This window comes from Rhinatrema bivittatum, chromosome 2, assembly GCF_901001135.1.
Source record: "Rhinatrema bivittatum chromosome 2, aRhiBiv1.1, whole genome shotgun sequence".
Classification (NCBI taxonomy): Eukaryota; Metazoa; Chordata; class Amphibia; order Gymnophiona; family Rhinatrematidae; genus Rhinatrema; species Rhinatrema bivittatum.
This window is the reverse complement of record NC_042616.1, coordinates 273360605-273385216: the sequence shown is the minus strand read 5'-3', so window position 1 is coordinate 273385216 and position 24612 is coordinate 273360605. Positions and strand designations below refer to the sequence as shown.

At 42.9% G+C, this 24612-nt stretch overlaps 1 protein-coding gene across 1 annotated transcript in view; it reads right to left on the bottom strand.

Moving 5' to 3' along the window:
* Positions 1-24306, bottom strand: part of CDK13 (cyclin dependent kinase 13) — a 284521-nt gene extending 260215 nt beyond the window's left edge. Inside the window, 1 exon segment of the mRNA XM_029589531.1 lies at positions 22389-24306. Coding sequence (XP_029445391.1) covers positions 22389-23428 — 1040 coding nt within the window. The 5' untranslated portion in view covers positions 23429-24306.
* Positions 24307-24612: the final 306 nt, after the last annotated feature.

The following is a 24612-nucleotide window of genomic DNA, read 5'->3' as shown; positions in this document are numbered from 1 at the left end:
TAATGAACTGAGGTCTTGCTATCCTAACCAATCTATTAAAAACACATACAAAATCCATATTGTCACAGAGAAGCACCTATATTTACTACCACAGGGGCATACAATGGACTAAAATGGCCACCAGAAATTATGTTTTTGCTCCTGCCTTGACCCAAGTGTTAAATTTACTGCCTTAAAAACAGTGCTAAAATGACTCTCCGCTGACACAGCTCCCTGCATTGCCCCATAATAGCTAATGCCTTCATTTACATAGGATTTGTATGCATCCGCGTTACAGACCATGGGATTTTTCGGCCCTGATCCCATACTATTTATTTATTTAACAATTTTATATACCGACCTTCATAGTAGATTACCATATCGGATCGGTTTACAGTTTAACAGAGGGAAAAAACTAGAGTAACAAATTCACGTAAACGAAAGATAACCAAAGCAGGAATAAGTCAAAGTTACAATCAACAGGGGGCGGGAACTTGGAAGCTTGCAACAAGCTGGAAAGAAGAAAAGGCCAGTAAAGTAATTTTACCGTAGAGTACAAGTTACAAACTTAAGAACGGTGCTTTAATCTGAAGTCTAAGAGTCCATTTTTTTTTTTCTTTGAGAAACGGAGTGACAGGCTGGGTAAGAAAGAAGGCCAGCTAGTGATTGTCTGGCCTTCTTTCTTACCCAGATACCTTACTAGATACCTGGGTAAGGTTAGTGCTGAAAACCCCACACCAAAGTATGAGCAAAAACCTGCAGTAGGCAAAGCGCAGCTTATTACATCTGCAAAGTTACAGTTCTAGAAGCTATTACAGCAAGGTTTGTCTTCAATCAAAATATCAGCCACAAGAGCCAAATATTCCTCATTAGCATTTGTTAGCTTGTGAAAATGTTTATCAAGATAAGTGAATACAATTGAAACAAGGGTATTAGATTAAAAAGGGAACAGGTGCAGATTAAGGAGCAAGGAGATCAGCAGAGTTTCAGGTACACAACATGCTCTTAGAGAATCAGAAAGCCAATTTCACAAGCCCTATTATCTGTCAGATCATTTTACCAAGTTCCCAGAAGTCTCCGATGCAGTGGGGTTTTTTTTGTTTTTTTTCTGGGGTTTTTTCAAAATAGCTCCCATGAATGCTGCAGCTACAGACTGCCAAGAAGACTTAAAATCGACAGAGCACACCGTACCTTAGCACCAAAGCCAAATGAGAATGCACAGTGATCGTGCACTTGCATAATTATGGTGACAACTTTAGAATGTTGGAAGTGGCAAGAAACATCCACAATCTGGATTACAATGGCTTTATATATTTCAGGACCTTCAAAAGAAGCACCAAGGTTTCTCAGAGGCCAAGTGTCTCTTTCGTTTGAGTGGGGCCCAGTATGCGTTACTTTATCCAGCTAAACTGAGGGTCCAGCATGTAGGCATCACTCAGTTCTTCACCTCCACTTCTGAAGCAGAGACATATGCACTTGGTTTGACTGCAGAGACTTCTGGCAGCAAGGGAACCGAAAGTGGGCAGCAACTATCCCTTGCCAACGGATGGAGTAATGTGGTGGAGCAGGGGGGGGCTCGCCTTTCTGACTTCTTAGGTATCCCTAGTGAGGGGAGGGGGGAGATTGGGTGGGGAATGGGACTGTTTGCTGACTTTCGACAGCTGGGCTGAGAGCCTATATCGGGTAAAGCTAAGCCACGTACACACCATGATCAGGGAGCTTCATATCAAAATGCAGCGCGTGGCAGGAACAGAGCGCAGTGATGCCTGGTCTTTGGCAAGATGAGATTAGCTATCCCACCACACTAGCAACCTCTGTCAGTTTTTTATGGAGCCCAGGAGGGAGCAGTCAAGCCAGTCAACATTTGCAAAGCTGACTCTACAATAGATGGACACTGTTTCCAGCATACTGGGAAGTGGGCGGAAGGGTTTTATGTTCTTTTGCATCTGGGCCTTGTGGGATTTTTCTTTATGGTTAATGTTTTACTCAAAAGTATGGTCGCAGTGATGGGTTGGGAAGGTATGATGGGAAAGGGAGGGGGTGAGAGGGGAGGATTGGCAACACTGGCAGGTTGGGAACTTAATTTTGCTACAGAAGGCAGGTAGGAGTGAGAGGCGGCCCTTTCTTTGGTAGGCCTCAGGCCTTCACCTGCCCTTAGGCACTGCCTAGTCGACATGTCAAATGGCAAGGGGGGGGGGGGGGATGCGGAGATCAGTTAAACGGATGGCACTTTCCTCTTTTCCCGGGACAGATGGGTTTCCTATTTACTTGTAAGTTTTTTTTGGGGAGGAGGAAAAGAATGGGATATCTTTTTATGTTTCACTGGAAGTGTGCTGTGAATTTGTGTGTACTCTTGAAACATAAATAGATCAGATAAGCTAGTACTTTTCGCTTAACTTTTCACATGACTGCGTCACCTGTGAATATTTTATCATAATACATGAGGGGCTGGCCTCTCCTATAAAACAGAAGAGACCATATGTATACCTTATCAAATTTTCACATCGTAATGCTGCAAGAGACTTATTTGACTGTTAACATAAGCTGAAAAGGATTGAGTGAGACAGTTGGGTTATGCCTCCTATAAGTCCAGACATGGGGGTATGTAGTCTGGTACACAAGGCCTTTCACTTCCATAAGTTCACTCGGACCCCGAATCAGAACCATAATCGTGGAATGTACCTTGTATGATAAACTCGTCTTGGCCAATACATATGGGCCGAATAAATGTCAATATTTTCTACTGAAAAATGACACCACAGTTAGCTAGGGGGTTTTTTTCCAGATACTGAAATAGTGGCAGGGAGAGATGAACACTTGCTTGAACCCAAATTCTGACAGCCTTGCAGTAGGAACTGGTCCTTCTGATCAAAAGGGAGAAACTTCAATTTCCAATGAAAACCCTGGGACTTGGGGGACACCTGGTGACAGAAATACCCATCTGGTAAGAATTATACTTGTTTTTCAGCCACTCACCCAACAATCGTATTGACTTTTTTCTTTGTTCGGCTAGACTAGGGTCTGTGCTGGGGAATCTGATATCCTTTCAGCTACACTGTCAGATCATAGCCCTGTTCTCCTCCCTTTGAAAAATGGTGCAGCAGGGCAAGGGGACAGGCACATGGCAGCTTAACTTGTCTCTTAGGCAGGGAGGAATCTACAGAAATATTTACTACAGGAATTTTTTCAGGTATATATATATATATTTTAAGTTCGTTCATGAACAAAGAATTTTTGTCACAGAAATATATGGATTCCAGCATTAATAAGAGAAAAAAAAATACAAAAATACAATAGAAACCAAATAAATGCAGTCCTCCAAAACCAAGCAGTAAAAAGAAAAAAGTGAGGGGGCATAGAAATCACAGGGGAATCAAGAAGGAAAATCAAACATTAACAGCTTAACATAGCTACACAACCAGCAGTTAGTTTACATTTATCCCTAAATTAGTTACTAGGCACTAAGGAGGAGGTTACTGGCCTTTGGGCCTCCAAAAGAGATTTCAATTGTTCAGGCAGAAAAAAATATATATATAACATTCTTTAATGCGCTTAACGCATTTACATGGATAACACAATATAAAAGAAAAACCAAACTACTCGCTTATGGAAATTCCCACGGTACCTTTATGACAGGGGATTGGGATTCAGGGCTTTTCTGAGCCAGAAATGGGAAGTCTATACCACCACTAACGAAGGCCATAATTTCCAAACTCTCTTATTTTGGGAAACAGCAAAGGCTGTTATAAGGGGGGACATAATAGCTTACATGGAGACATGAAATAAAAATCAGTTACAACAGATATGCAATTTGGAAGCAAAGTAAGACACTAAACGTAATTTTGAAAGTACGCCCACTAAGGAAGCTAAGTTTTTGCTGAACACCATTTTGTATGAGTTAAATTTTCTCTTGCATTTGAGTGCGCAGAAAACTGCTTTTTACTTTAAAGGCCAAATATCATCAAGGTAATAGGTCGGGGAGACGGTTAGCAAACACAACAAAAACTTAAGTGTGGGAGGAGACATCACGACCATGCGATCTTCGTCCAGCTCACTTAGGTACACTGACCGGGACATGGGGGAGATTTTTTGTACGTGTTATCAGACTCTACATAAGGCAGACCCTGTCAATCAAGGGGCCCTTCGAGACTGATTCACTCAGGCCTGCCACGTCTTAGGTTTAAAATCAATCAATCCAGGCTCAGGAAGTATACGCTAACAAAAAATGCCAAAATGCTTAAAGTCCCAGGCACAGATGGTTACCCAGCTGAATTTTACAAAATACTCTTACCTCAAATCTCGCTACCTTTAAGTGCTATGATAGATCTCATTTCCCATCCAAATTCCCCTTTTTATCATATTGTAGTTATAACCAAGGAGAACAAGGACCCTACTCAACCAGAATCTTATCGACCTCTCTAACTTTTGACGTAAAATTGATTGGATAATCGATTCACCATGATTTTGGCTAATTGTTGCCTTCTCTTATTGGCGAGGATCAAGTTGGCTTTGTTAGAAAGAGAAATTCATCCTTGAATGTCCATAAAATTTTATCCTCATTAGAAACTTGTCATTGGCAAGAAATACCTTCTATGTTAATTAGTTTTGATGCGGAAAAAGCATTCGACTGGGTTATTTGGCCTTTTTATGTTCACCAAGCTAGATTCCTTGGGTATTGCTAGCTATTGTTACCAAATATTGCAAGTTTTATATTACAAGCCCACGGCTTTGGTGCTAGTCAATGGGACCCTATCTGCACCCTTTGAAATTTATAGAAGGACCCAGCAGGGTTGCCCGTTATTTGTTCTTACCCTAGAACCTTTAATGAATCATATTCTGAGTAATAATGGCATTAAAGGAATTCCTATACGACCTGTTGAGCTGGCACTGTATAAGCTAGTGGCCTTTGCTGATGATCTCTTGGTACATCTTAGTATCCCAGTCTTCTTGGGACACCCTAATGCAGCAGTTCTCTAAATATGGGCAGATAGTGGGTCTTAAGTTAAATTTTGGGGAAATCTGAAATATTGCTTACTATGCCAGAATCACACACCTGGATTCTGGATGATTTCCCAATACCTCAGGCTACACACTTTATGAAGAATTTGGGAGTTTTAATACCCCGTATTCTGGCTTTACTGCAATCTTTAAACCATAGAGCCCTTTTACTTAAGACCAATGCTCAGCTTCAACTCTGACGGGATTTACCACTCACTTTAGCGGGTAGGATAGCGCTTTATCAAATGATGGTTCTCCCTCTATGGCTATATGCGATGCAATTACTCCCAGTATACTGGTTGAAATGAGAGCTCCAGGAAATGGACACTCAAGTGAGACAGTTTCTATGGAAAAGTAAAAAATCTTGCGTGATTTTATTTAAGCTCCGCTATCCCAAGAAATATGGAGGTTGGGGATTAGCTAATTTAAAAACTTATAACGTGGCTTGTCAGCTGCGCAATAAGGCTGATTAGATTATGGGTAGTGCCTATTATACTCCCCTAGCCATAGAACAGCTTCATATTAAACCACTGCGACTTTCATACATTTTACATAAGTCCTCCCAAATACTCCCATCATATCTCCACCATAATGTATTGTTCAAACCAGCTACAGAAGCCTTACTTTGGGCTTGTTAACTGCAATATCCAAAACAAGCCACCCTTTTTTTTCCCCCTATTTTAGGAAACTTTTTACCTGATTTGCATAACAAGTTTTTTTCTCAGTAGTATATGAGGGGAATCAGGGCTATAGTTCATGTGGTGGATGACACTAATGCTATGATCTCCTACCCCAACATTTTTATGCATACCTACAAATACACCACTATGTACAATCTTTAACCTTTCCTGACCCCAATAATCATGCGTGGGAAATATTTTCAGATTTTTGGGACATGGATGACTCCACTCATCATACTCTCTTTTTGGTGTAAACTATTAAATAAATATCAACCTCCAATCAGCTGGAAAGTGACTGTTGAGGGTTAGAATAGAGATTTGGGAATCAATCTCACCTCGGCTTATTATAAGAAATGCTTCACACATGTACAGTCCCTTTTGGTGCTTACTCCTCTTCAAGAGCTCCAATTCAAATGTTTGCATAGGTTATATATTGCTTCTACCCGAGCAGTTAAAATGAGGTAGCGGACAGTGCCTTAAATGTGACAACCCAAATAGCTCACTTGGACATCAGTTTTGGTCTTGACCACACATTAGCGTGTTTTCGCTTTGTGTGCATAAATATTTGCTTCATTTATGTGGATGTCCTTTGCTTATCACCTCAATGTATTTCTCTGGGATGATGTCAGAGGTATCTCATTTCCCAATAAATATGTACAGTGGTGGTGTAGGTTAACGATATTACTTTAAAAAAAAATGTATGTTACAAAAACTGGATCTCTCCAGATCCGCCTACGATCACACAGCTTCGCAACCTGATCCATGGTTTAAAAAGAAAAAGAATTTTACAAAGCACTGGGAAATATATTTTCGTTTGCTGTCTCCAACAAGTCTATACTCAAAGTATGATTTTGAATGATGTAGCTACTGACTTAGCCAGACTTCTCTTTCTGTGACTAGTCTAGCGAGGGCAATTTATGGTGCTTGTTACATGTTTTCTTAGTTTATCAAGGATCCTATAATATGGGGTGGAGGGAGGGATATGCATTATGGCGTCAGTGTTGTCTTTAAAACAAAAAAAGAAAGACAAAGAATGGCCCAGTAAGAGGGTCACTTCCAGTGGCTTCAAAGATTGCGTGTGACACCAGATAATGTCTATCATAGATGATCTCACTGTTTGCTATAAATGACTGAGCCCTAATCACAATTCTGCAAACTGCCACGATATATATATATATATATATCTACCACTGTATGGAGGGGCACTGGTATTAGTAACATTGGTCTGCCTAGGGCGCTACAGAGCCTTGCTAAGTGGGAAAAACAGATACTGGATTGCATAGAAATTCAGAATGATAATTTTGAAAAAAAAAACCCAAAAACTTATTTTGACAAATGTGTAGAATTCCCCCAGGAGTATCAGTAGTAAAAAAACTTTACTGAGCTAAAGAAATCGGTCAGTTTGGTACTGACGACATCCCCATACATCACTAATTGAGACCTGCTTGTTGAAGAAATTATTAACTTGGACTTGGGAAAAGCCACTGTTTACCCCAGGGTATTAGCAGGATGGACTATCTACAGTTTGGGATCCTACCAAGTACCTAAAACATGGATTAGCAACTGTTGGAAAACAGGATACTGGGTTTGATGCAGCATGGCAATTCTTAAATACTATGGTAATGTATTGTTTAAAATGCTCCTCCTAGGACTGGTCCAATTCCAGAACAGCACTGTGCTAAGTAGGAAGTTTAGGTTTGATTCCTGAGCACAGTCTCTGGTTCTTGGGTTCGTGATGCCGCCAAGGCAGCATTCACAGCCAAAGAGCTAAAGAGATCCAGTCATTTAACAGATACCTACTTTATCAGACTCATAGTACACCATGCTGGCTTCTGGAGAGAGCTATGGCATGCATTCTTGGCTAAGGATTAATCACTGTGATGGTTAAGTTAGACCAGAAATCTTTGGGCAGTTGCAAATAAAGGTTTATAGTGCCACAGTCCAGTATAGGCTGGTTCTGACAGATGGAAGCCCAAAAATGTTGGAAACTATTGGACAACTCCAGGTCCCACTTACAAAAAAAGATACCTGCTCAAGAGTTTCTACTCAGCAGTTCTCAATTTACTATGGTTCATAATGGTGGGAGGGACTCAGGGGAAGAAGCTTCCAAAAACATTGAATACTTAAGACTTCTCAGAAATTAAGCCAAATAAGAAAAGAGGGCACTCATTTTCATACATTTAAAAAGTGGGAGCAAACAGATCTTTGGGTTTGGCTTCTACATATCTAGATATGCTATTTCCTCCAACAGGAAAAACTGCTTATCTTTTTCCTTTTCGGTTCCTGAATCCTTTCACTTGCCCCATTTCCTTCTTCGTTCCCACAAGCTGCCCTTCTGTTTGCCGTTTTAGAAAGGCAACTGTGCAGCTTCATTTGGAAACCCTGCCTATCTCCCTTGGTAAGCCTTTATACCCTCACACAAGAACAGCCTTTCAGGAACACTGCTCTGCTTCAGACAAAGGAACTCCAGCAAGTGCACATTTGAACAATGCTCAGACTTTATCCCCCACACCATACCAGATGGAGAAATGCTAATGGCCATGAGCTTAATGCCCTCCAGAGCCTCTCAACACACAGCTGTGCCTTATGCTTGCCCCAATTTCACCTGCAGCCCCCTCAACAGGCCTAAGTTCTCAGTCCAGTCCATGTGCCTGCTAACCATAACACACTCTGCTGCCTCCTGTATGTCTGCCAACTTCTTGAAGTATGCGGTTTATATACTCAAAAAGCTGAACTAAAACAAACATCTTATATACCTGCCTTCACTGTAAACATGATTTACTGAAAGATCATAACTGATCAGCTCTTCATAACAGAATCCAGGATTACTCCTGGGGAATTCTGTAGCAAAACCATTCTGAACACGTTTTAAACTTCTGAGGGGAGGAAGCAGCACGACTTATCCAAACACCACAATATAATCACTGTCCGTGTAATAATTTAAAATGTAATATATAAAGAATTATTATTCAAAATACATAATTTATGTGCAGAACTCCCCCACTACCCTGACCCCCAAGCCTGGACCTCCCTACCACCTTCTCTGCCCTCTGGTTTGACCACACCCCCCCCCCCCCCCAAACCTCCAAAAGGTCTCCCTATGCACCCACCTTGAGGTTCAACCTTTCCCTCGCTTCCATCCCCCCCTCTCCCTGGTTTCTTCTCCCTCCCCTGCAAGATCCCCAGCTTTCCCATCTCTCTCTGCTCCACCACCTCAGGCACAAACTCCTTCCTCTCAGAGCAAGATCCTATAGCTGCTCTCTTCCAGGCACTACCCCAATTGCTTCCTCTTCCACATCTTCTGACCCATTAAGACACCACAGCCATCTACTTTTTCAAGCTGCTTGGGCTGACAGCCACAGATGCTTTCTATGTCTTCCGATCCATGTTCAAAATGCGTGTCCAAGTGTTAACCTGTGCGCTAGGCTGAGCGTACTTTATTGCATCGGCCTGTGTAACAGATGTGAGGGAAAGCGCTCATCAATTCCCTAGCAATGAAAAAAAACATCTTATTTGGGGGTGGAAAGATTATCAATTGAAGACCCTAAAACATACACTTTACCCCTACAGGTCAACACCACCCTTACACCAACTATAGGAGTAGGTGACTTCAGCTAATTGACATGAGTGTCTTTTCCCCATTTTTATGCTTCACATTGTCAGAGGTGGAAAGCTGCCTGGGCATCTAAAAATTGGAGCCAGGATTGGGAGAAGCCACGGTGAAGCATAGGAGTAGGGCTGCAGGCCCAAATAGGAAGACATCCGCTACTACCTCTGGCAAGCCTAGACTACAGAATAGCTGTTTTTGCATGTGGCAGACTGCTACAAACAGCAGGCCAAGCTGGGAGAGAGCAGCTGCTGCCCGGAGTGGACTGAACCACTATGCTGCTGCTTCAGGCTGTAGTGGCTCCTTCCAACCTGGGAATACCAAGAGAACATGTCTTGGAGGGGGAGCCAAGGAGGGAGAGGCAATAAGAAAAAAAAAAAAAAAGGCAACCAAGAAATATTCAAAATAAGTGAAAAATGAAAAAGCATCCAAAATACAGGCAATCTTTCTGTACATACAAACCCCCATATCCCCTTCATTAGGATGCTTGCCCTTTTGTACTTTTCCTAACATCTGAATATCCTTTGAGGATAGGCAGCCAAAATTGAAATTTAATTTAGTGATTTATATTCCACGTTATCCTAGGGTCTAAGCAGATTATAATTAAATACATGCAGTATTACAAACAAATCATATGCTAAACAAAAACATAAAATAGCTGCTGTGTCAGCAATAGAGAAGACAGCATAAAAGGAACACCTGCAATGACAAGAATTCATAAATGAAACATGTTCTTAAATATATGTGCTTTCAGGTTTCTCCAAAAAGCCTTAAGAATGGTTTCCTTGCAAATTAAAGCTAGCAGGCGGTTCCACCATATTGAGCTCACGACTAAAAAGATTCTCTCTCTAGTTTCTGCCAGTCTAATCACTCGAAAGCTTGGGATGTCTAGTAAGCACTGTCCTGAGGATCACAGCATTCTCGTGGGTTGATAGATTTTTAACAAAATGAATTTATGCTGTCTAGAGCATCGCCACTCATGGCATTTTGTACCATCATAAGAATTTTAAATTGGATTCTTTGTCAGATGGGGAGCCAATGAAATATCAAAGCAGGCAAAATAAGATCATATTTTGAAGTTCCATTCAAGATTCTGGCAGCTGAATTTTAGATGACTGGAAGGACTTTTCTGTGGTTACTTAGGAAGACCTAGATAGAGTTGCAGCAGTCAAGTTTAGAGATTTCTAGTGACTGCAGTGCTGTCCTAAAGTCAACAAATTCCAGGTACGGTTTCAGTTTATGCAAAATGTGCAGCTTCCAAAAAAAAAAAAACAAAAAAAAAAAAACACCCTCTAAATCATATCTTAAAAAAAAAAAAAGTGATTCAAAACAAAGCGGTGTATCAAAAATTACCCCTAGGTTTTGGATTTTTTGAATAAAGGAAATAGTGCAACCTTGAAAGAGTATTGGGGAGGGACTTGTGTCAAGCAAGGTTCACCGAGGTAAATGATCTGTTTTAGACTGCTTTAAGGAAAGCTGGTTGTGACAACCAGCTCTTTATAGCACACAGATATATTGAAATTTAGCCTGAGTTCTTATTTTCATCTCTGATGCTGCAAAGAAAAATTGTATACCATCTGCATATAAAAGATACTGGAGTTCCAACCCTCCCAATAATTTGTAAGTGGTCTTAGATATGTTTTAAATAGCCAAATGGAAATGTGTAGCACTAAGCACATCAAGGTCCACAAGATAAGAGGATTCAGTCAATTAGACAAGATTGCAATTTCACTTTTTATTAGCCAGTATCAAGAACAGCTGATTCTGGTCCGTCAGTCCGTCCCCCCAATATGGACTGTGTTTTATCACTCCGGCTGCATTGGGAGGGGAGAAGCTCAAGTTGATCAATGACAGTGTGAAGCTGCTCTCCTTCTACCCTTTTTATTGAAGCTGATAGTGGATGCTTGGGCACCTTGAATGGATCCTAATTAAAACTGACTTGAGCAGTTTAATTTATAGTCTACAAGTTTTTCAATGCGTTCCCCTTGGTATTTTCTGAGTCCCCATTTCCAGATTCCTTGATGACTTGATAAGGCCCCTCATACAAATGTTTCGAGGTTTTGTTTGGGTTTTTTTTAAGGGGTTTGAATCATCGATATTCTGAGTTTGGAGATATACTGTTTTCCTTCACATTGTCATTGATCGGTTTGGGCTTCTGTCCCTCCAGACACAGCCAGAGTGGTGAAGCACCGTCCATGTCAGGGGACTGAAATCAGCTCTTCTCGATATGGGCTATAATAAAAATGGAACTGCTTGGCAATCTTGTCTGAATGATCTTCTTTGTAGCTTGTGGATCCTGATATGCTTAGCGCTACACCATTTACATTTGGACATTTTCCACTGAATGTACCACTCATCCCCTCCACTTCTATTTTGAAAATTTTAAATAGCGCCATACAGTGATGTGGGATCCATGTTGAAAGGGGGAACCAAGAAGAAAGTGGGAACGGTCAGAAAGGAATCAAGAAAACCAGTTTAGGATGCATCCGCTGATGCCAATTTGAGTAAGACAAGAAAGGAGTATAGAGTGGTCAAGTGCGTCAAAGCTGCCAAAATGTCCAATAGGAAAATAATGTAATTTGTGCCATTGACAAACCCCATATAAATATTGGATCTTGAGTAGTTAAATACTATAGTGGGGTCTGAAATCAAACTGAAACGGGTCAAAGATGTCATCATCATCCAGGAAGGAATGGAGCTGGCTTATACTGTGGGTCAGATCACATGTAGGCTTAAGGAGAGAATTTACAGAGCCCAGTTTTAAAACCATGGATAGATATCCTTCATGCACGGATGTATTTAGAAAAACAAACCAGAAGTTTATTTATATTATTAATGCTCTGGAGATTGCCCTGCAACAAGAGTTTACTGCGCAGTTGGATTGGTACATGCTTTTTACAAGTTTAATTTTATTTAAATTTTTTTTTTAAGATATTTCAAACTCGCTCCAGAAGGGTTCATTTGGTTTCTCACCTGTCTCCTGGAATAGGAGTTTTTAAAAGCTGAGCACAAAAAGTTACCTTTTTTGCAAAAGTAACAATGCTTCAGGGTGATGTTTGTCAGAACAACAAGAAGCAGCGAGACTAACACTAGGTATATTGTTTGTCAGTTTTGTGACTGTGTGAAATAGTTGAAAATTGTTTGAATAACTGTGTGTGTGTGTGTATATATATATATATATATATATATATATATATATATATACACACACACACACACACACACACAGACATATAATTTTTTTTCCATTTTAGAACTAGCTCTCCTATAGTCATCTAAGGTTTTGCAATATATTTTGTGGTCATGGTCAAGACGGGTTTTAGGCCAGACATATTCTAGTTTACAGAGGTTAGATTTTAGAATTCTGATCTCATGCGAGACCCAAGGAGGTTTCATTCTTCCTTTAACCTTGAATATTTTAGAGGTGCAGCTTTATTAATAGTGTCAACCAATGAATTGTTCCGTAGATTTAGCATAGTATCAATATTTTTATCCTGCATATCAGAGACAAACCCCATCTAGTGCATAGCTTAGCCATGTCTATGTTGGCCCCTTTTAGATAACTGAGCACTCTGGGCATAAGTTGCAACTGGGGCTGGAGGCAAAAGGGGCATTGAACTTAAGTAGGAAATGATCGCGCCAGGACATGTCTTCACAAGAGATTTTAGCTGGATTTCCATGGTCATGCACAATTTCACCAAAGAACACTAGGTCCCAGGTATGACCTAGACTATGTTTTGGAACTTAGCATTTGTGTCCACCCCACAGCAGACGTAGCTGAGAGAAAACTGTCACAAGAAGGGGACAACGGTATCACATTGATGTGAAAGTTGAAGTCACTGAGCACAAAGATGTTCTAGTTTGATTCCTAGTAATGCACTACTCACAAGGAAGGAGTCATTTAGGATTACTAGAGGGCAACAGAAAAAAACCCCATATATATATATATGCCCCAATGTTTACAGTCTATATAAAGTGCCTTATATAGGGGACTGAATCTCAGTTGGTTTAGGGGCTAGGCCCAATGTTCTTTAAAGGCAGTAGCCCACCTCCCCTATTGGTGATTCAGGTTTTTGATGCAAAAACAAAAACCTGGGAGGACATTGTTGGGAAAGGACATTATTCATCTCTAATAGCCAAGATCTGATGACAAGATCTAATAGCCAAGATGACAAGATTTAATAGCCAAGATCTGATGACAAGATCAATTCTATCGCGTATGGTTCTCGCATTGATCAGACAAATGAATAAATTATAGATTGTTACTGTCAAAGATAATATAGAAGTAGATCTTACACCTAGGACTACAACAGACCCTATATCTCTTGTGTACTACATTATACCGGCCACTGCCAGTGATCATGGCTGTAATCATTAGTGAGTTCAGACATGACAAGCAACAAGTAAAGTGAGACTAAAAATCCACACAGCACTCCTTCCCCCTCTTATCCCAGCGCTGATGTCACAAGGTGGATAGGGCTATAGTCCCACCAGGGTGTGTGAGAAATCGCAGCCCAGACAGGCACAAACTGGAGGCGAGATGGCAGGAAACCAGCAGACTATGAGCAAAGAACAGAGATGTTCTGGCACATGACAAGCAGGCTTTACGGTAATTCAGCCCTCTTCACCTTCTTGTGACCTAAAATATTTTACAGTTTTTCTAGCAGAACAAGAAAAAGTACAGAGAAGGGCAAAAAAAATAATTACTGGGATGAACTGGTCACCTTATAAAAAAAAGGCTGAACAGGCTAGTGCTCTTTAACTTAGAGGAGAAACAACTTAGTGCAGATTCACGAGAAGTTTATAAAATTGTGTGCACTATGTAACAGATTAATTAGGAAGGGTTACTTACACTCAGGCCGATACAGTACAGTGCGCTCCGACGGAGCTTTAAAGAGGGTTTGAGCAAGTTTCTGTAGAACAAGTTCATGAATAATAATTAGCTATATAGACTTTGGTTTCTCCACTTCTTAACTCTAGAGGAGAGCAACATACAAGACTTTCATATTGGGATTTGCCAGACATTTCCAGATGTCCTGGACTCATGTCACTGTCAGGTCAACTGAACAATAAATCTTCATAATACTTCATTAATCCTCCAGATAGCCTAGTTATAAAAACAAAGAATTTACTCTTCAAGTTAACCCAACATGTTTGACCTGCATGGCTTCATCAGGGGTGTTAAGGAATAAGTCAGCATTCAAACAGAATAAAACAGCACTTCACAACCAGGGAAAACCCAAAGCCCACTGCATTGAGAGACATTGTCACATCAAATAGCTCACCGATGTGAAACAAAAACAGCCATCATCAGCTTACAGAGACTGCTTGGACATATCTTCCCCCACCTCAACCCTACATAAGAGAAATGACGTGAGGCTTGAAGAGGGATTCAACACTTGAACAACATAGGCTACAAAGAGATTTCCTCGGGCCAAACACACACTCCTGTGAATGAGTTGGGGGAAGAAGGGTATGAGAAATCACTTAGATCAAAATGTTTTAATCCCATATTTTACAATCAGTGCTTTGTTTTTGTGTGGGAAAAGAAGAAATTAGTCTGAAAAGTGATCTGTGATGTGCTAGCCATATGGACTATAACTCTTGATCTGTGAATCACAAGACTTTAGCCAGCACTTCTCTTCTTTACATTAGCTTGCCTACTTCAAATCCCTCCAGCCCAGGACTTGGCTGACAGACCACAAATATCTCAAATATGTTCAGTACAAAAAATGTGTGCACAACCAGATGCTAACTTGTATACATAATTTTTGCATAAACCATGTTTTCTGCATATTAAACCCTAAGTATAGGAGGCAGCGTGAAAGAGAGGAGCACCCGTGTGACCGGAGGGCTGCGACTGATTGCCTGAGACCCTTCTCCTTGCCTGCAGTGAGATCATCAGCTGGCACCTACATGTCTCTATTTAAGATTGGGCCCTGTGGCATGCAAGCAAAGCAGCACACTCCTGGAAATTTTGATTTCTGGATGGTTGTCTTAATGTTTGTAGATGGGGAGGAAACGCAAGGTGAAAATAGTGTCCTCTTCTCCAGCTAACAGCAAAAGAAAGATCTTTGGCCCTACTGATGTGTACTTTCATAGGGCAGTGGATTCCCTGGACAAATTTATATCCAATTCCACCCAGTGTTCTGAGGCATCATTGAGCCCAGGTCAGAACCAGACACCAGCACAACAGATAGAGTTGTCAACTGAGCCGTTCACATCTATGGGTCTAGTTAGTCCACCTGGAGATAGTTTGGTTCTTAATAGGATTAGTATCAAATTCCTTGCCTGTGTTATTGAAGGGACTCACTGAGACTGGAGAGATTGCCACTAATCCTTTACCTCCCAATCAAGACTTTAGTGATTTAACAGATTCATCAGATATCACTATTGCAGATGTGTGGAGGTTAATCTACAAGATGAATAAGACAGTCTCTGAATCAACACAAGATTTCCACCAAACCTAAGTTAAAAATGAATTTGAGGGAAGAGTACTGTATATACTTGTGTACAAGTCAAGAAATTAATACCAGAAACAAGGCACAAAAAAAAGCTGGCTCGACTTATACACATGTATAAAAGCTCACCGAAAGTCCCTGGTGGTCAAGCGGGGACAAGGAGCGATTTCCCGCTCCCGAGCCGTCGGCTACCAGTAATCAAAATGGCGCCAGCAGTGGAAGATTGCTCCCAGGCCCCCCGCTGAAGCACCTGGGACTTTCGGTGATTTCTGGGGGGTGAGGAAGGTTGGAGTCTTTAATTAAATTTTGACATGGGGGGGAGGCAAGGATTCATATAGCAGGGACATTCTCTTATGAGACACTTTATTCTGCTTTTAAAAAATAAGTGATTTTTAAGTTATCGGTTTGTTTCTTAGTGTTTTCACCATTTCATAAGCCCCCTAGGTTTTACCCTCGACTTATTCACAGGTGACTGATAAATCTTGATTTTGGGACCCAAAAAAATATCCTTCACTTACCCAAGATCAACTTATACACAAGTATATACGGTAATAACGGACTTTACTATTGGCACTATGGGGATTCAAATTTCATCAATACAGGCTATGAACAATGCTCATTTTAAAGACAGTTTATATATTCATGGTCAATATGAGAAGTTAGAGAATGTTATGCATTCCAAAAAAATCTGCATTTACTGAATTTCCCCACCTCACTTAGGTCACCTTGGAATTATTTAAAAAGTGTTTAAGGGAGATTTTATGTTTGCCACCCAACTGAGAAATAGCGTTATCTACAATTCTATATGTTTCTGCAGTTAAGAGATATTCTTCTATCAACCAAGTAATGATTGATACCGAGATCCCTACTAGTCCCAATTTGACAGATTTTTTGGGAACATCTATTGATAATATTCCTGTAAGAGCAACATTATTAGTCTCCTTGGTTTCAGAATTGGATAAAAATTTAGTTTAGCAGAAATATTTCAATAAAGATTTTTTTTTGTTTTGTGGGCATTTCCACATTTTTTTGTTTTGTGGGCATTTCCACATATACTTCCTGATGTGTAAGGTGATCCAAGATTGAAGGAAACAATTTCTTCAATTGAGGCCAAAAGTTTTAGCTTTGTAAAATCTCCATGTAAATGCTTAATTATGTTTCAGAAGAATACATTTGTTTTTCAGGATCCATTACATATAGAAGCATTCATGGGTGGATAAGTCTGAGATTAAGAGTTATAATCTGGTTAATTGTGATCTAGGCTACACAATAGATAAAAATTAAATGCACCCCCTCCCCTTTATTGTGAAGAGGAGAACTGTATCATGATTGTATGTTGGATATTTCTTCTATTTTTTTTCAGAACTGGATTTGTGCAATACACATGGTATTCTTTATTATATTTAAGTTTAATATTTAAACTTAAATAAAACATTTAAAGAATCCCAAATACAGGTTCCAGCACTAGAACTCCATCTTCTATCCATAGAGCCACACTAGCTCTGGAAATGTTACTTTCTCTCTGACTAGGAGTTAAGTTTCCAGCGCTAAGAAAACTTGAGTTAAGCAGGCACATGTATCTGGATTGGGAAATAACGGGTAATGCCTTCATTAACATAGGATTTGCATGAAGGCTTGTTAATTTGCATTTTCTGCACATAAAACAAGTAGAACATAAAGAGTTCCAGGAAAAGCAAAAATAAAAATAAACTACAATGTGGAAGCAGTAAAGCCTTTTGTGGGGATATTAGCATAATTTGACTATTTCCCTTCCTGGATCAGCTGGAGCGGGAGCAGCTCAGTCCAGCTGGGCAGACGATACACAGAGCACTCCTACTCCCATTTCCTTGGCCACCAATGTCTGGGGTGCAGAAGGGTCACCAAAGGATTTCCCTCCCACCCACCCCAAAATTAAAACGTGTGCTCAGCCTACTCAAAAGGCTGAGCACACTAACTTGGGTGTTGTGCACTCATTTTTTGTTAGAGCATTTTGTTAATTCCTGATGCATTAGTATAAAATTAGCTTGCTGGATCAAAAGTTAAAATGTTTTGAAAAGGTGGGTTAAGAAACTGCACAGTACACAGCTTACTACATGGACCCTCAGTCAACTGAATGAATTACATTTCGTAGCCAAATTTGCAAGCTATGAAGACAGCTGCTTTTACCATATATTCTCTGTAGTACTACCCCTCTTACTTCTGACTATTAAATTCTGGCCAAAATGAAAAACAAACAAAAAAAACACACACTGAATGGCCAAAAGGATCAAAAGTTAAAGCCAAGTTAATAGCACATTCCAAGAATCATTAGCTGCTTGAAATGTCAGCTACAGAGCATATTGTTACTATGAGGTAAAAACAAAATTTGGAGAGGATACAAGTTATTCCAGAATCAACTCAATGTACCATGTCTAATGGCATAACATTGCCAAACACTCAGAAGACATATCAGGATAGGGAACACTGATAACTCTGTGGTCCTCATGCTCAGTGACCTATTGATTCACCCAGTATCTGAAACAAAAACATTAGGAGCTACACACTCTGCTCTAAATCTAGAGTGACAAATTGCTACAAAACTTCAAGCTGCTTATTTGAAACTAAGCAAGGCAAGTCACCTATTTCTGTAGACAAATGTATTTAAATCTGTGATGTACATACCCATCATTTTACAGTTTGAATATTGTAACCTACTGAACTTGGTCTGCCGGTAAAAGTTGTATATAGACTCTAGATAATTCAAAAGGAGACTGTTCAAACTGTGTTGGGATGACCTAGGAGAGCAAGTGCTTCTGCTGCACTTTGCCGGTTACATTGGTTACGAACTGAAGCACTAGTTATATTTAAACACCTCACCTTGACTTTTCAGACACTACAGGTAAAGATCCTGCATATGTCAAGGGCAGACTACAATGGTATCAATCTGGAAGGATGCTTAGATCCAGCCAGAGTGGTTTGCTTTGTATTCCAGAACTGCATTGAGCAGCACCCCTACAGTTCTTACTTGAGATTTAGGATCTATTTTATATATATATATATATTGCATTCCCAGTATTGTGGATCAGTCTTGGCTGTGATTAGGTATGAGATAAAATGTTAACCTTAAAGACAAGGGTAAAAACCTATGTTTTTTCTGCAATTCTTAAATTGTGGTGACTGATCCTGTATGCTGCTAGTTGTGGCTGCATTATAAGTAGAGGAATATTATTGGATATAAGTATACTGATGGCAGTGAACTGAGGATTTTGATGTTTGTTATGATTATTATATGTGTTAGATTGTAAACTGTTTTGAGTGATTAAAAATTGGGAAGGCAGTCTAGAAATGTTTTATAAAACTGCAAATCTTCAACATCTGTTCAACCTATCTGAAAAAGCCCATTATACCTAGAAATGGGATAGAGATGATCTCAGGTGTAGAACTGCCACATTAAAAGCCTCAAATTTTTGAGCTAGGAAAAGATGACCAACAAACAATATGACAGAATCAAGAGTCAAGAAAGGAATGAAAAACAAAAAGAAACAAATAGAAACATATTACTCATTAAACATCACAATACAAGAACTAGGGTGTACTTCATGAAACTTTTTTGCACTTCTTCAAATGTGTTTTTTTTTATTGGGGCTGGGCAACATAGCTCAGAGGGGGAACCTGTTGAGTCCCTGAGTAATGGCACACAAATCACCAGGATTACCCACAGTTTATGGGCTCTGAAGCTAAATAAAAAGAGTATACAAACTCTCCAACATTTAAGACAGACATTAACTAAACCTTAATCTAGAACTTAACATAAATCAAATAAGTATACTTAAATTGTCAAACAAAGCAAACATGTTTGTGTTTGATTAGCCTCACAAAAATAGACCAGATTTACTACTGTATCCCTATGGGAAAAGTGCTTAGTACATGGGCCCCATAGTCTAGCAGCACTGTGGAAGACTAATGATAACTTAATACAATTGAATTCAGACAAAAACCCTGCTGAAACCAAAGTATTTTGGCTATCCCTGATTTAAAAAAAAAAAAAGACAAAACCCTACAAAACTGCAGTTTGAATATATCAAACTCAAAAATGGAATATGGAAGCTAGCTTTTCCACATTCAAATAAATGTTTGCAGTTCACTACAAAGCTACAAGCTCCTTTAAAAAAAAAAAAGTTTCAATTGATCTGCTTGTATCAGAGACCACCAGTCAAGCTTCATTTGCCACCCCTACACACATTTCTTTGGGAAACTTGAATGGCCAGATGATGTCTCACTTCCTCTCCACTGGAATGCAAGGTAGCCACTATAAACCTGCACTTTGGGGCCGATGCAATAAAGGCGCGTAGAAAGCGGGCGCTGAACAGTAAGTGCCCGCTCTCTTAATGCACTCATAGCGCCCCAAATGGGGGCGCCATGCAATATTTAAATTATGGGGTCACGTTAGCAAGGATGCGCTAGCAACCCTAGAGCATCCTTGCTAACGCGAACCCAAACGGTTTTCGCAACTGCCGTACGCCGGTCACGAAAAACGACGCCAATAAACCTGGCGTTGGTTTTAGTCGCTAAAAACCAATGCCAAGTTTATTGGCGTCAGTTTCCCTTACTACCGTACGTCGGTACGGATGCAGAGTTTATTGGTGTCTGTTTTCGTGATCAGCACACAGCAGTCACAAAAACCGATGCCGGCAAGTGTCCTGCACAGACGGCCGGACGGGTGGGGGTGTGTGCTCACTTGCTGTGAAGCTGAAGGGGAGCAGCAGCAGCACCTGATCACCCTCTTCCCCCCCCCCCCCTTCCCGGGAAGAAGAGGCGGAAGGAGGGACTGAACTCTCCTGCAGAGCCCCAGCGCATCGGGACTGAAGGAAGTTTGTCCGCCGCTCGGACTGCCAGGGAGGGCCCGGCTTGGGACAACTTCCAGCTGCGGCTGGGTGAAGGCGGCGGCTACATCCCCAGGTAAGGTGCAGCTACTTGCTCGGATGGTTCGCTCCTTCCCTACTCCTGCTTGACTGCTGTCAGCTTTGTGCCAAGGCAAGTTGTTTCCCATTTGCAAAATAGCGATTGAATGTAACTTTCTGCAAGACTTTTTCAGTTATCGCAGTTTATTTCCAGAGAAATCAGCATCTGTTTTCCTTAGCAGCGGACAGCCATGAAAACAGTTTTCGAGGCTGTCTGCCCGTAACAAAAACTGACGCTGTTAAACTCTGCGTCGGTTTTTGTGATGGGCCCGATCAATTTTTATTTTTTTCTTCTTTTTTTGATGCACACATCTATTAACGCCTGCTCCTGACAGGCATTAATAGATGACAGTTAAATGTGCGGAGATACACATTTTTCTTTTTGCATGGGTAGTAAATGCCTAATAGCCTTATTCAAATGCATTTGCTTACATTCACTCCGTATTAGATGCGTGCTGAATAGGTGCTAATCCCCTTATTGCATTAGGGAATTGATTAGCGCCTATTCTACCTGCGTCCAACTGCACTTTAAGAGTGCGCTCGGCTCAAGAGCACCATATTGCATCAGCCCTTTTGAGTGCAAATCAAACTTTGAATCCCCTTCAGAGTAAAACCCTGCAAATACAGCTTCTCTGCTGAACTCATACTGCCTGCCAAATAAGAGTTAACGGGGACCTTATTCCTCACAGCATCTGTTAAAAGTGAGCAAGAAAGATAACTGGACACTGTTAAACAACTTCCATATCTTAAAAAGTTTCTATTCTCCAAAGACCCAACAATGTGTCAAGGCCCTATTGTATCATGCTTTGAAGACCAGCGGGTACTGAGCATCCTCAAACAGCTTACTGTCTGACAGAATGTGGAAAGCCAAAGGACACCAGTAGACACAAGAGATGCCATTTTCTCAGAGCCTAGTTAATCCATTAATAAACTTTCCATAACTTTACAAGTCTATTTTCTTTTGTAATAAGAGTATGAGTCTTCTTTTAATACCCCCTCCCCTTAGCAACACCCTTACAGCAAAGTTATTTTACCGAATATTTAAAGACAAGATTCTCAGTTATTAAACAGATTTGATGAGTTAACTCATCTAAAAAAGGTTTACAACCACCCCATAAAAATATATTGTCCTATACAGATTTAAATGACTATAGAAGTCTGCTTGATAACTAGAACAGAACTGTAAAAAGTCTGACACTTGTCCCATGTATGTCCGACTATAAACTATTTTCACACAGAAAACCACCTTGCCGGGAACTGTAATGCATCTTACAGAGCTCACTTATGAGGGGGAAAACAGGTTGTCAGGAACAGATGTCAATCTTTTCCCAATGCTTCAATTATCACCCTTACATAAATTTTGGCGATATTAAGACCTGATCATTACCATTAGTGCAAAAATCAACTCGCAATTAGTAAGAAAAGCGTAAGCCGCCATCAGACAAGAGTTCCAACAGTGGTACCTAGGCATTAAGTTAACACTTTTTACTAGAAGAATAATAAAAGGGATGAACACCACTCATCCTGTCTAAATCTGACGAAAGGCATTTTTGCGACTCACCTGCTACAACATTCTACGCTGCGAGTCAAAAGCAAAAAATATCAACGCTCAAAGCATTAACAGCAAGAGTGACGAGAAGGGAAGAAGGGGGGCTGAAGACCACCTGGAGGGAATCTAAGGCCCCGTGCACTATCAATGCCCCCACCCCAGCCGGACACTCACCGGGGGCTGTAGGGGCTCCTGGATCGCCGGCGGCTGTAGGGCCCGGGCGAGGCCTCCCCGCGCTCGTACGAGCTGTGGCGGCTGTAACTGGGCGAGCGCCGGCGACTGTAGGACGGGCTGGGCGAGCGCTGGCGGTAAGGGCTGCCGTCCCGAGGCGCTCCGTACCTGGTTGGGCTGTGGTAGGAGGCGGTGGAGGCAGCGGCGGTGCCGCCGTACGTCTGAGGGCTGCTTCCGTCCTCCTCCCGCCGGTAGGCCTTGGGCGGCTGCTTGTAGGCGGCGGGGGTGTCCCGGCTCCGGCGCGCCTCCCGTCCCTTCCTGCCGCCCGCTCCCTTCTTCTTGCGCTGGCCCCGGCCTTCCCTGTTCCCGGCCTCCTCCCGGCGATGGCGGTGGCGCCGCTCCCGCGACCTCTCCTTAGCCCGGCTGCCCGAGTGGTTGCGGCGGCCCCCGCCGCCTCCGGTCCGGCTCCCACGCGCCGCGCTCAGGCGGGCGAGGCGCCGGGCGGACGAGGCGGAGGAGGAGGCCGGCGACGAGGAGCCGGGGGACGGGCTGCGGGCGCCCGACAGCCCCTCGGACTGCGAGCTAACGTCGTCGTACTCCACCGCGCCGGGCCCCAGCACCCCGTCCCCCGGGTACCCGCTCCGCCTCAGGCTCAGCGGCGGCAGCGCCGACGAGGGCGGCGGCAGAAGCAGCAGCGGCAGCGGAGGCTGGAGAAGCGGCAGAGGGGGCTGCAGTAGGGGCGGCAGCGGGTGGCCCAGGCCGCAGGCCGCCCGTTCCCGCTCCCTCTGCTGCTGCAGGAGCAGGAGCTGCTGCCGCTGCTGGCGGCGCCCATACCGAGCCGTGGAGGAGGAGAGCCGCTTTCTCACCGCCGCCGCCGCGTCCGCGCCCTCGGCCGAACCCGGCAGCGGCGGCGAGAAGCGGCCGCAGCGAGCCCGGCCTCCCCGCTGCCACCGCTTCTTTCTGTCAGCGCGTCGCCTCTTTTCCCTGGAGCCCCGGCCCCCGCCTCCGGGCACCGGCGGCAGCGACTCCGAGCCGGTCAGCATGGAAAGCGGGGCGGAGAGTCCGAGCCGGTACCAGGAGGAGGTAGCAACAGCAGTAAGGAGAATAATCCGGCCGTGTCCGTCTTTTAGTCCCGCCCGGATCCAGTCATCGAGCGACCCGGGAACTACCAGCAGGAAAAAAAAAATAAAAAAATAAAAAATATCCTCAAGGCACCGAAACAGTCCAGCGGTTGGGAGCCGCTCTCCCCCCTTGCCTCAGCGGGCGGAGACAGTCTACCTCGTGCCCCTCCTCCCCGGAGATTTCTCCAGGCCGGCGAAAGGGAAGCAGGGATGGGGCAGCCGCTGAGCTCCCTGCACCGGCCAGGTACAATACGGAAGTGGTGCCGGCTACCAGGACCAGAGAGCGTGAGACAGAAGAAGCGCCTCCACCTCTCTCTCACGATGTGGTGGAGGGGGGAGGGGGGGGGGGGAAGGCAAATTTGTTTCCAAACACCCGAGCGAGCGGCGGCTGCTGCCGGTCCCCGTCTCTCTCTCCTCCCACCTCCGGTCCCGCAGTCCTGCCGCTTGGTGACGTCACGTGTAGGGCTCGTCAGTGGCGGCGCGGCTGCCCCTCGCCGCAGGCCCGGAGCCTCTCGCACTCCCTTGTGACCGTTTTATTCACTCGCTGTTTTCTCTTCTTTTTTTTTTTTTTTCCCTCCCTCTGGAATTTTTTTTTTTGGGGGGGTTGTTGTTTAAATTTCCTCCTCCACCTGTCTCCCTCAAAAATACGTTCTTGTTTCCCCGTTGACGCGTACTCTAGGCCTGCTGGGGCCACCAAGGCTCTCCGCCGTCACTCGCCGTTGCTGCTCCTGCGCTTGGACACAGGAGCTGGCATCATGGCCACCCTACTCCCCTGCCAACCGTGACAGCTTCCGCTTTCGGGTACTCGGAGGAGGAGGGGGGGGGGAGGGGGGAGGGGCTTCCAGGTGACGCCGGAGCCGCTCTCGCGAGCTTCGCGGCTCTTCAGCCGGCTAGCCACACTAGTAAGCCTCGGTTATCAACAATGGTGGCGGCGGTGGTCAGCTCCCACTGCCTCCTAAAGGCAGGCGGTTTAATAGGGTTTAGTTATTTTACGAGAAAGGAGGCGAGTTTGCGTACTCTTGGGCCTTCGTTGCCTGGTTTCCGGCGATAAGAGTCGCTTCCCAACGCAGAGTTGATGGGCAGGACCTCGGTCCTAATGGCGCCCT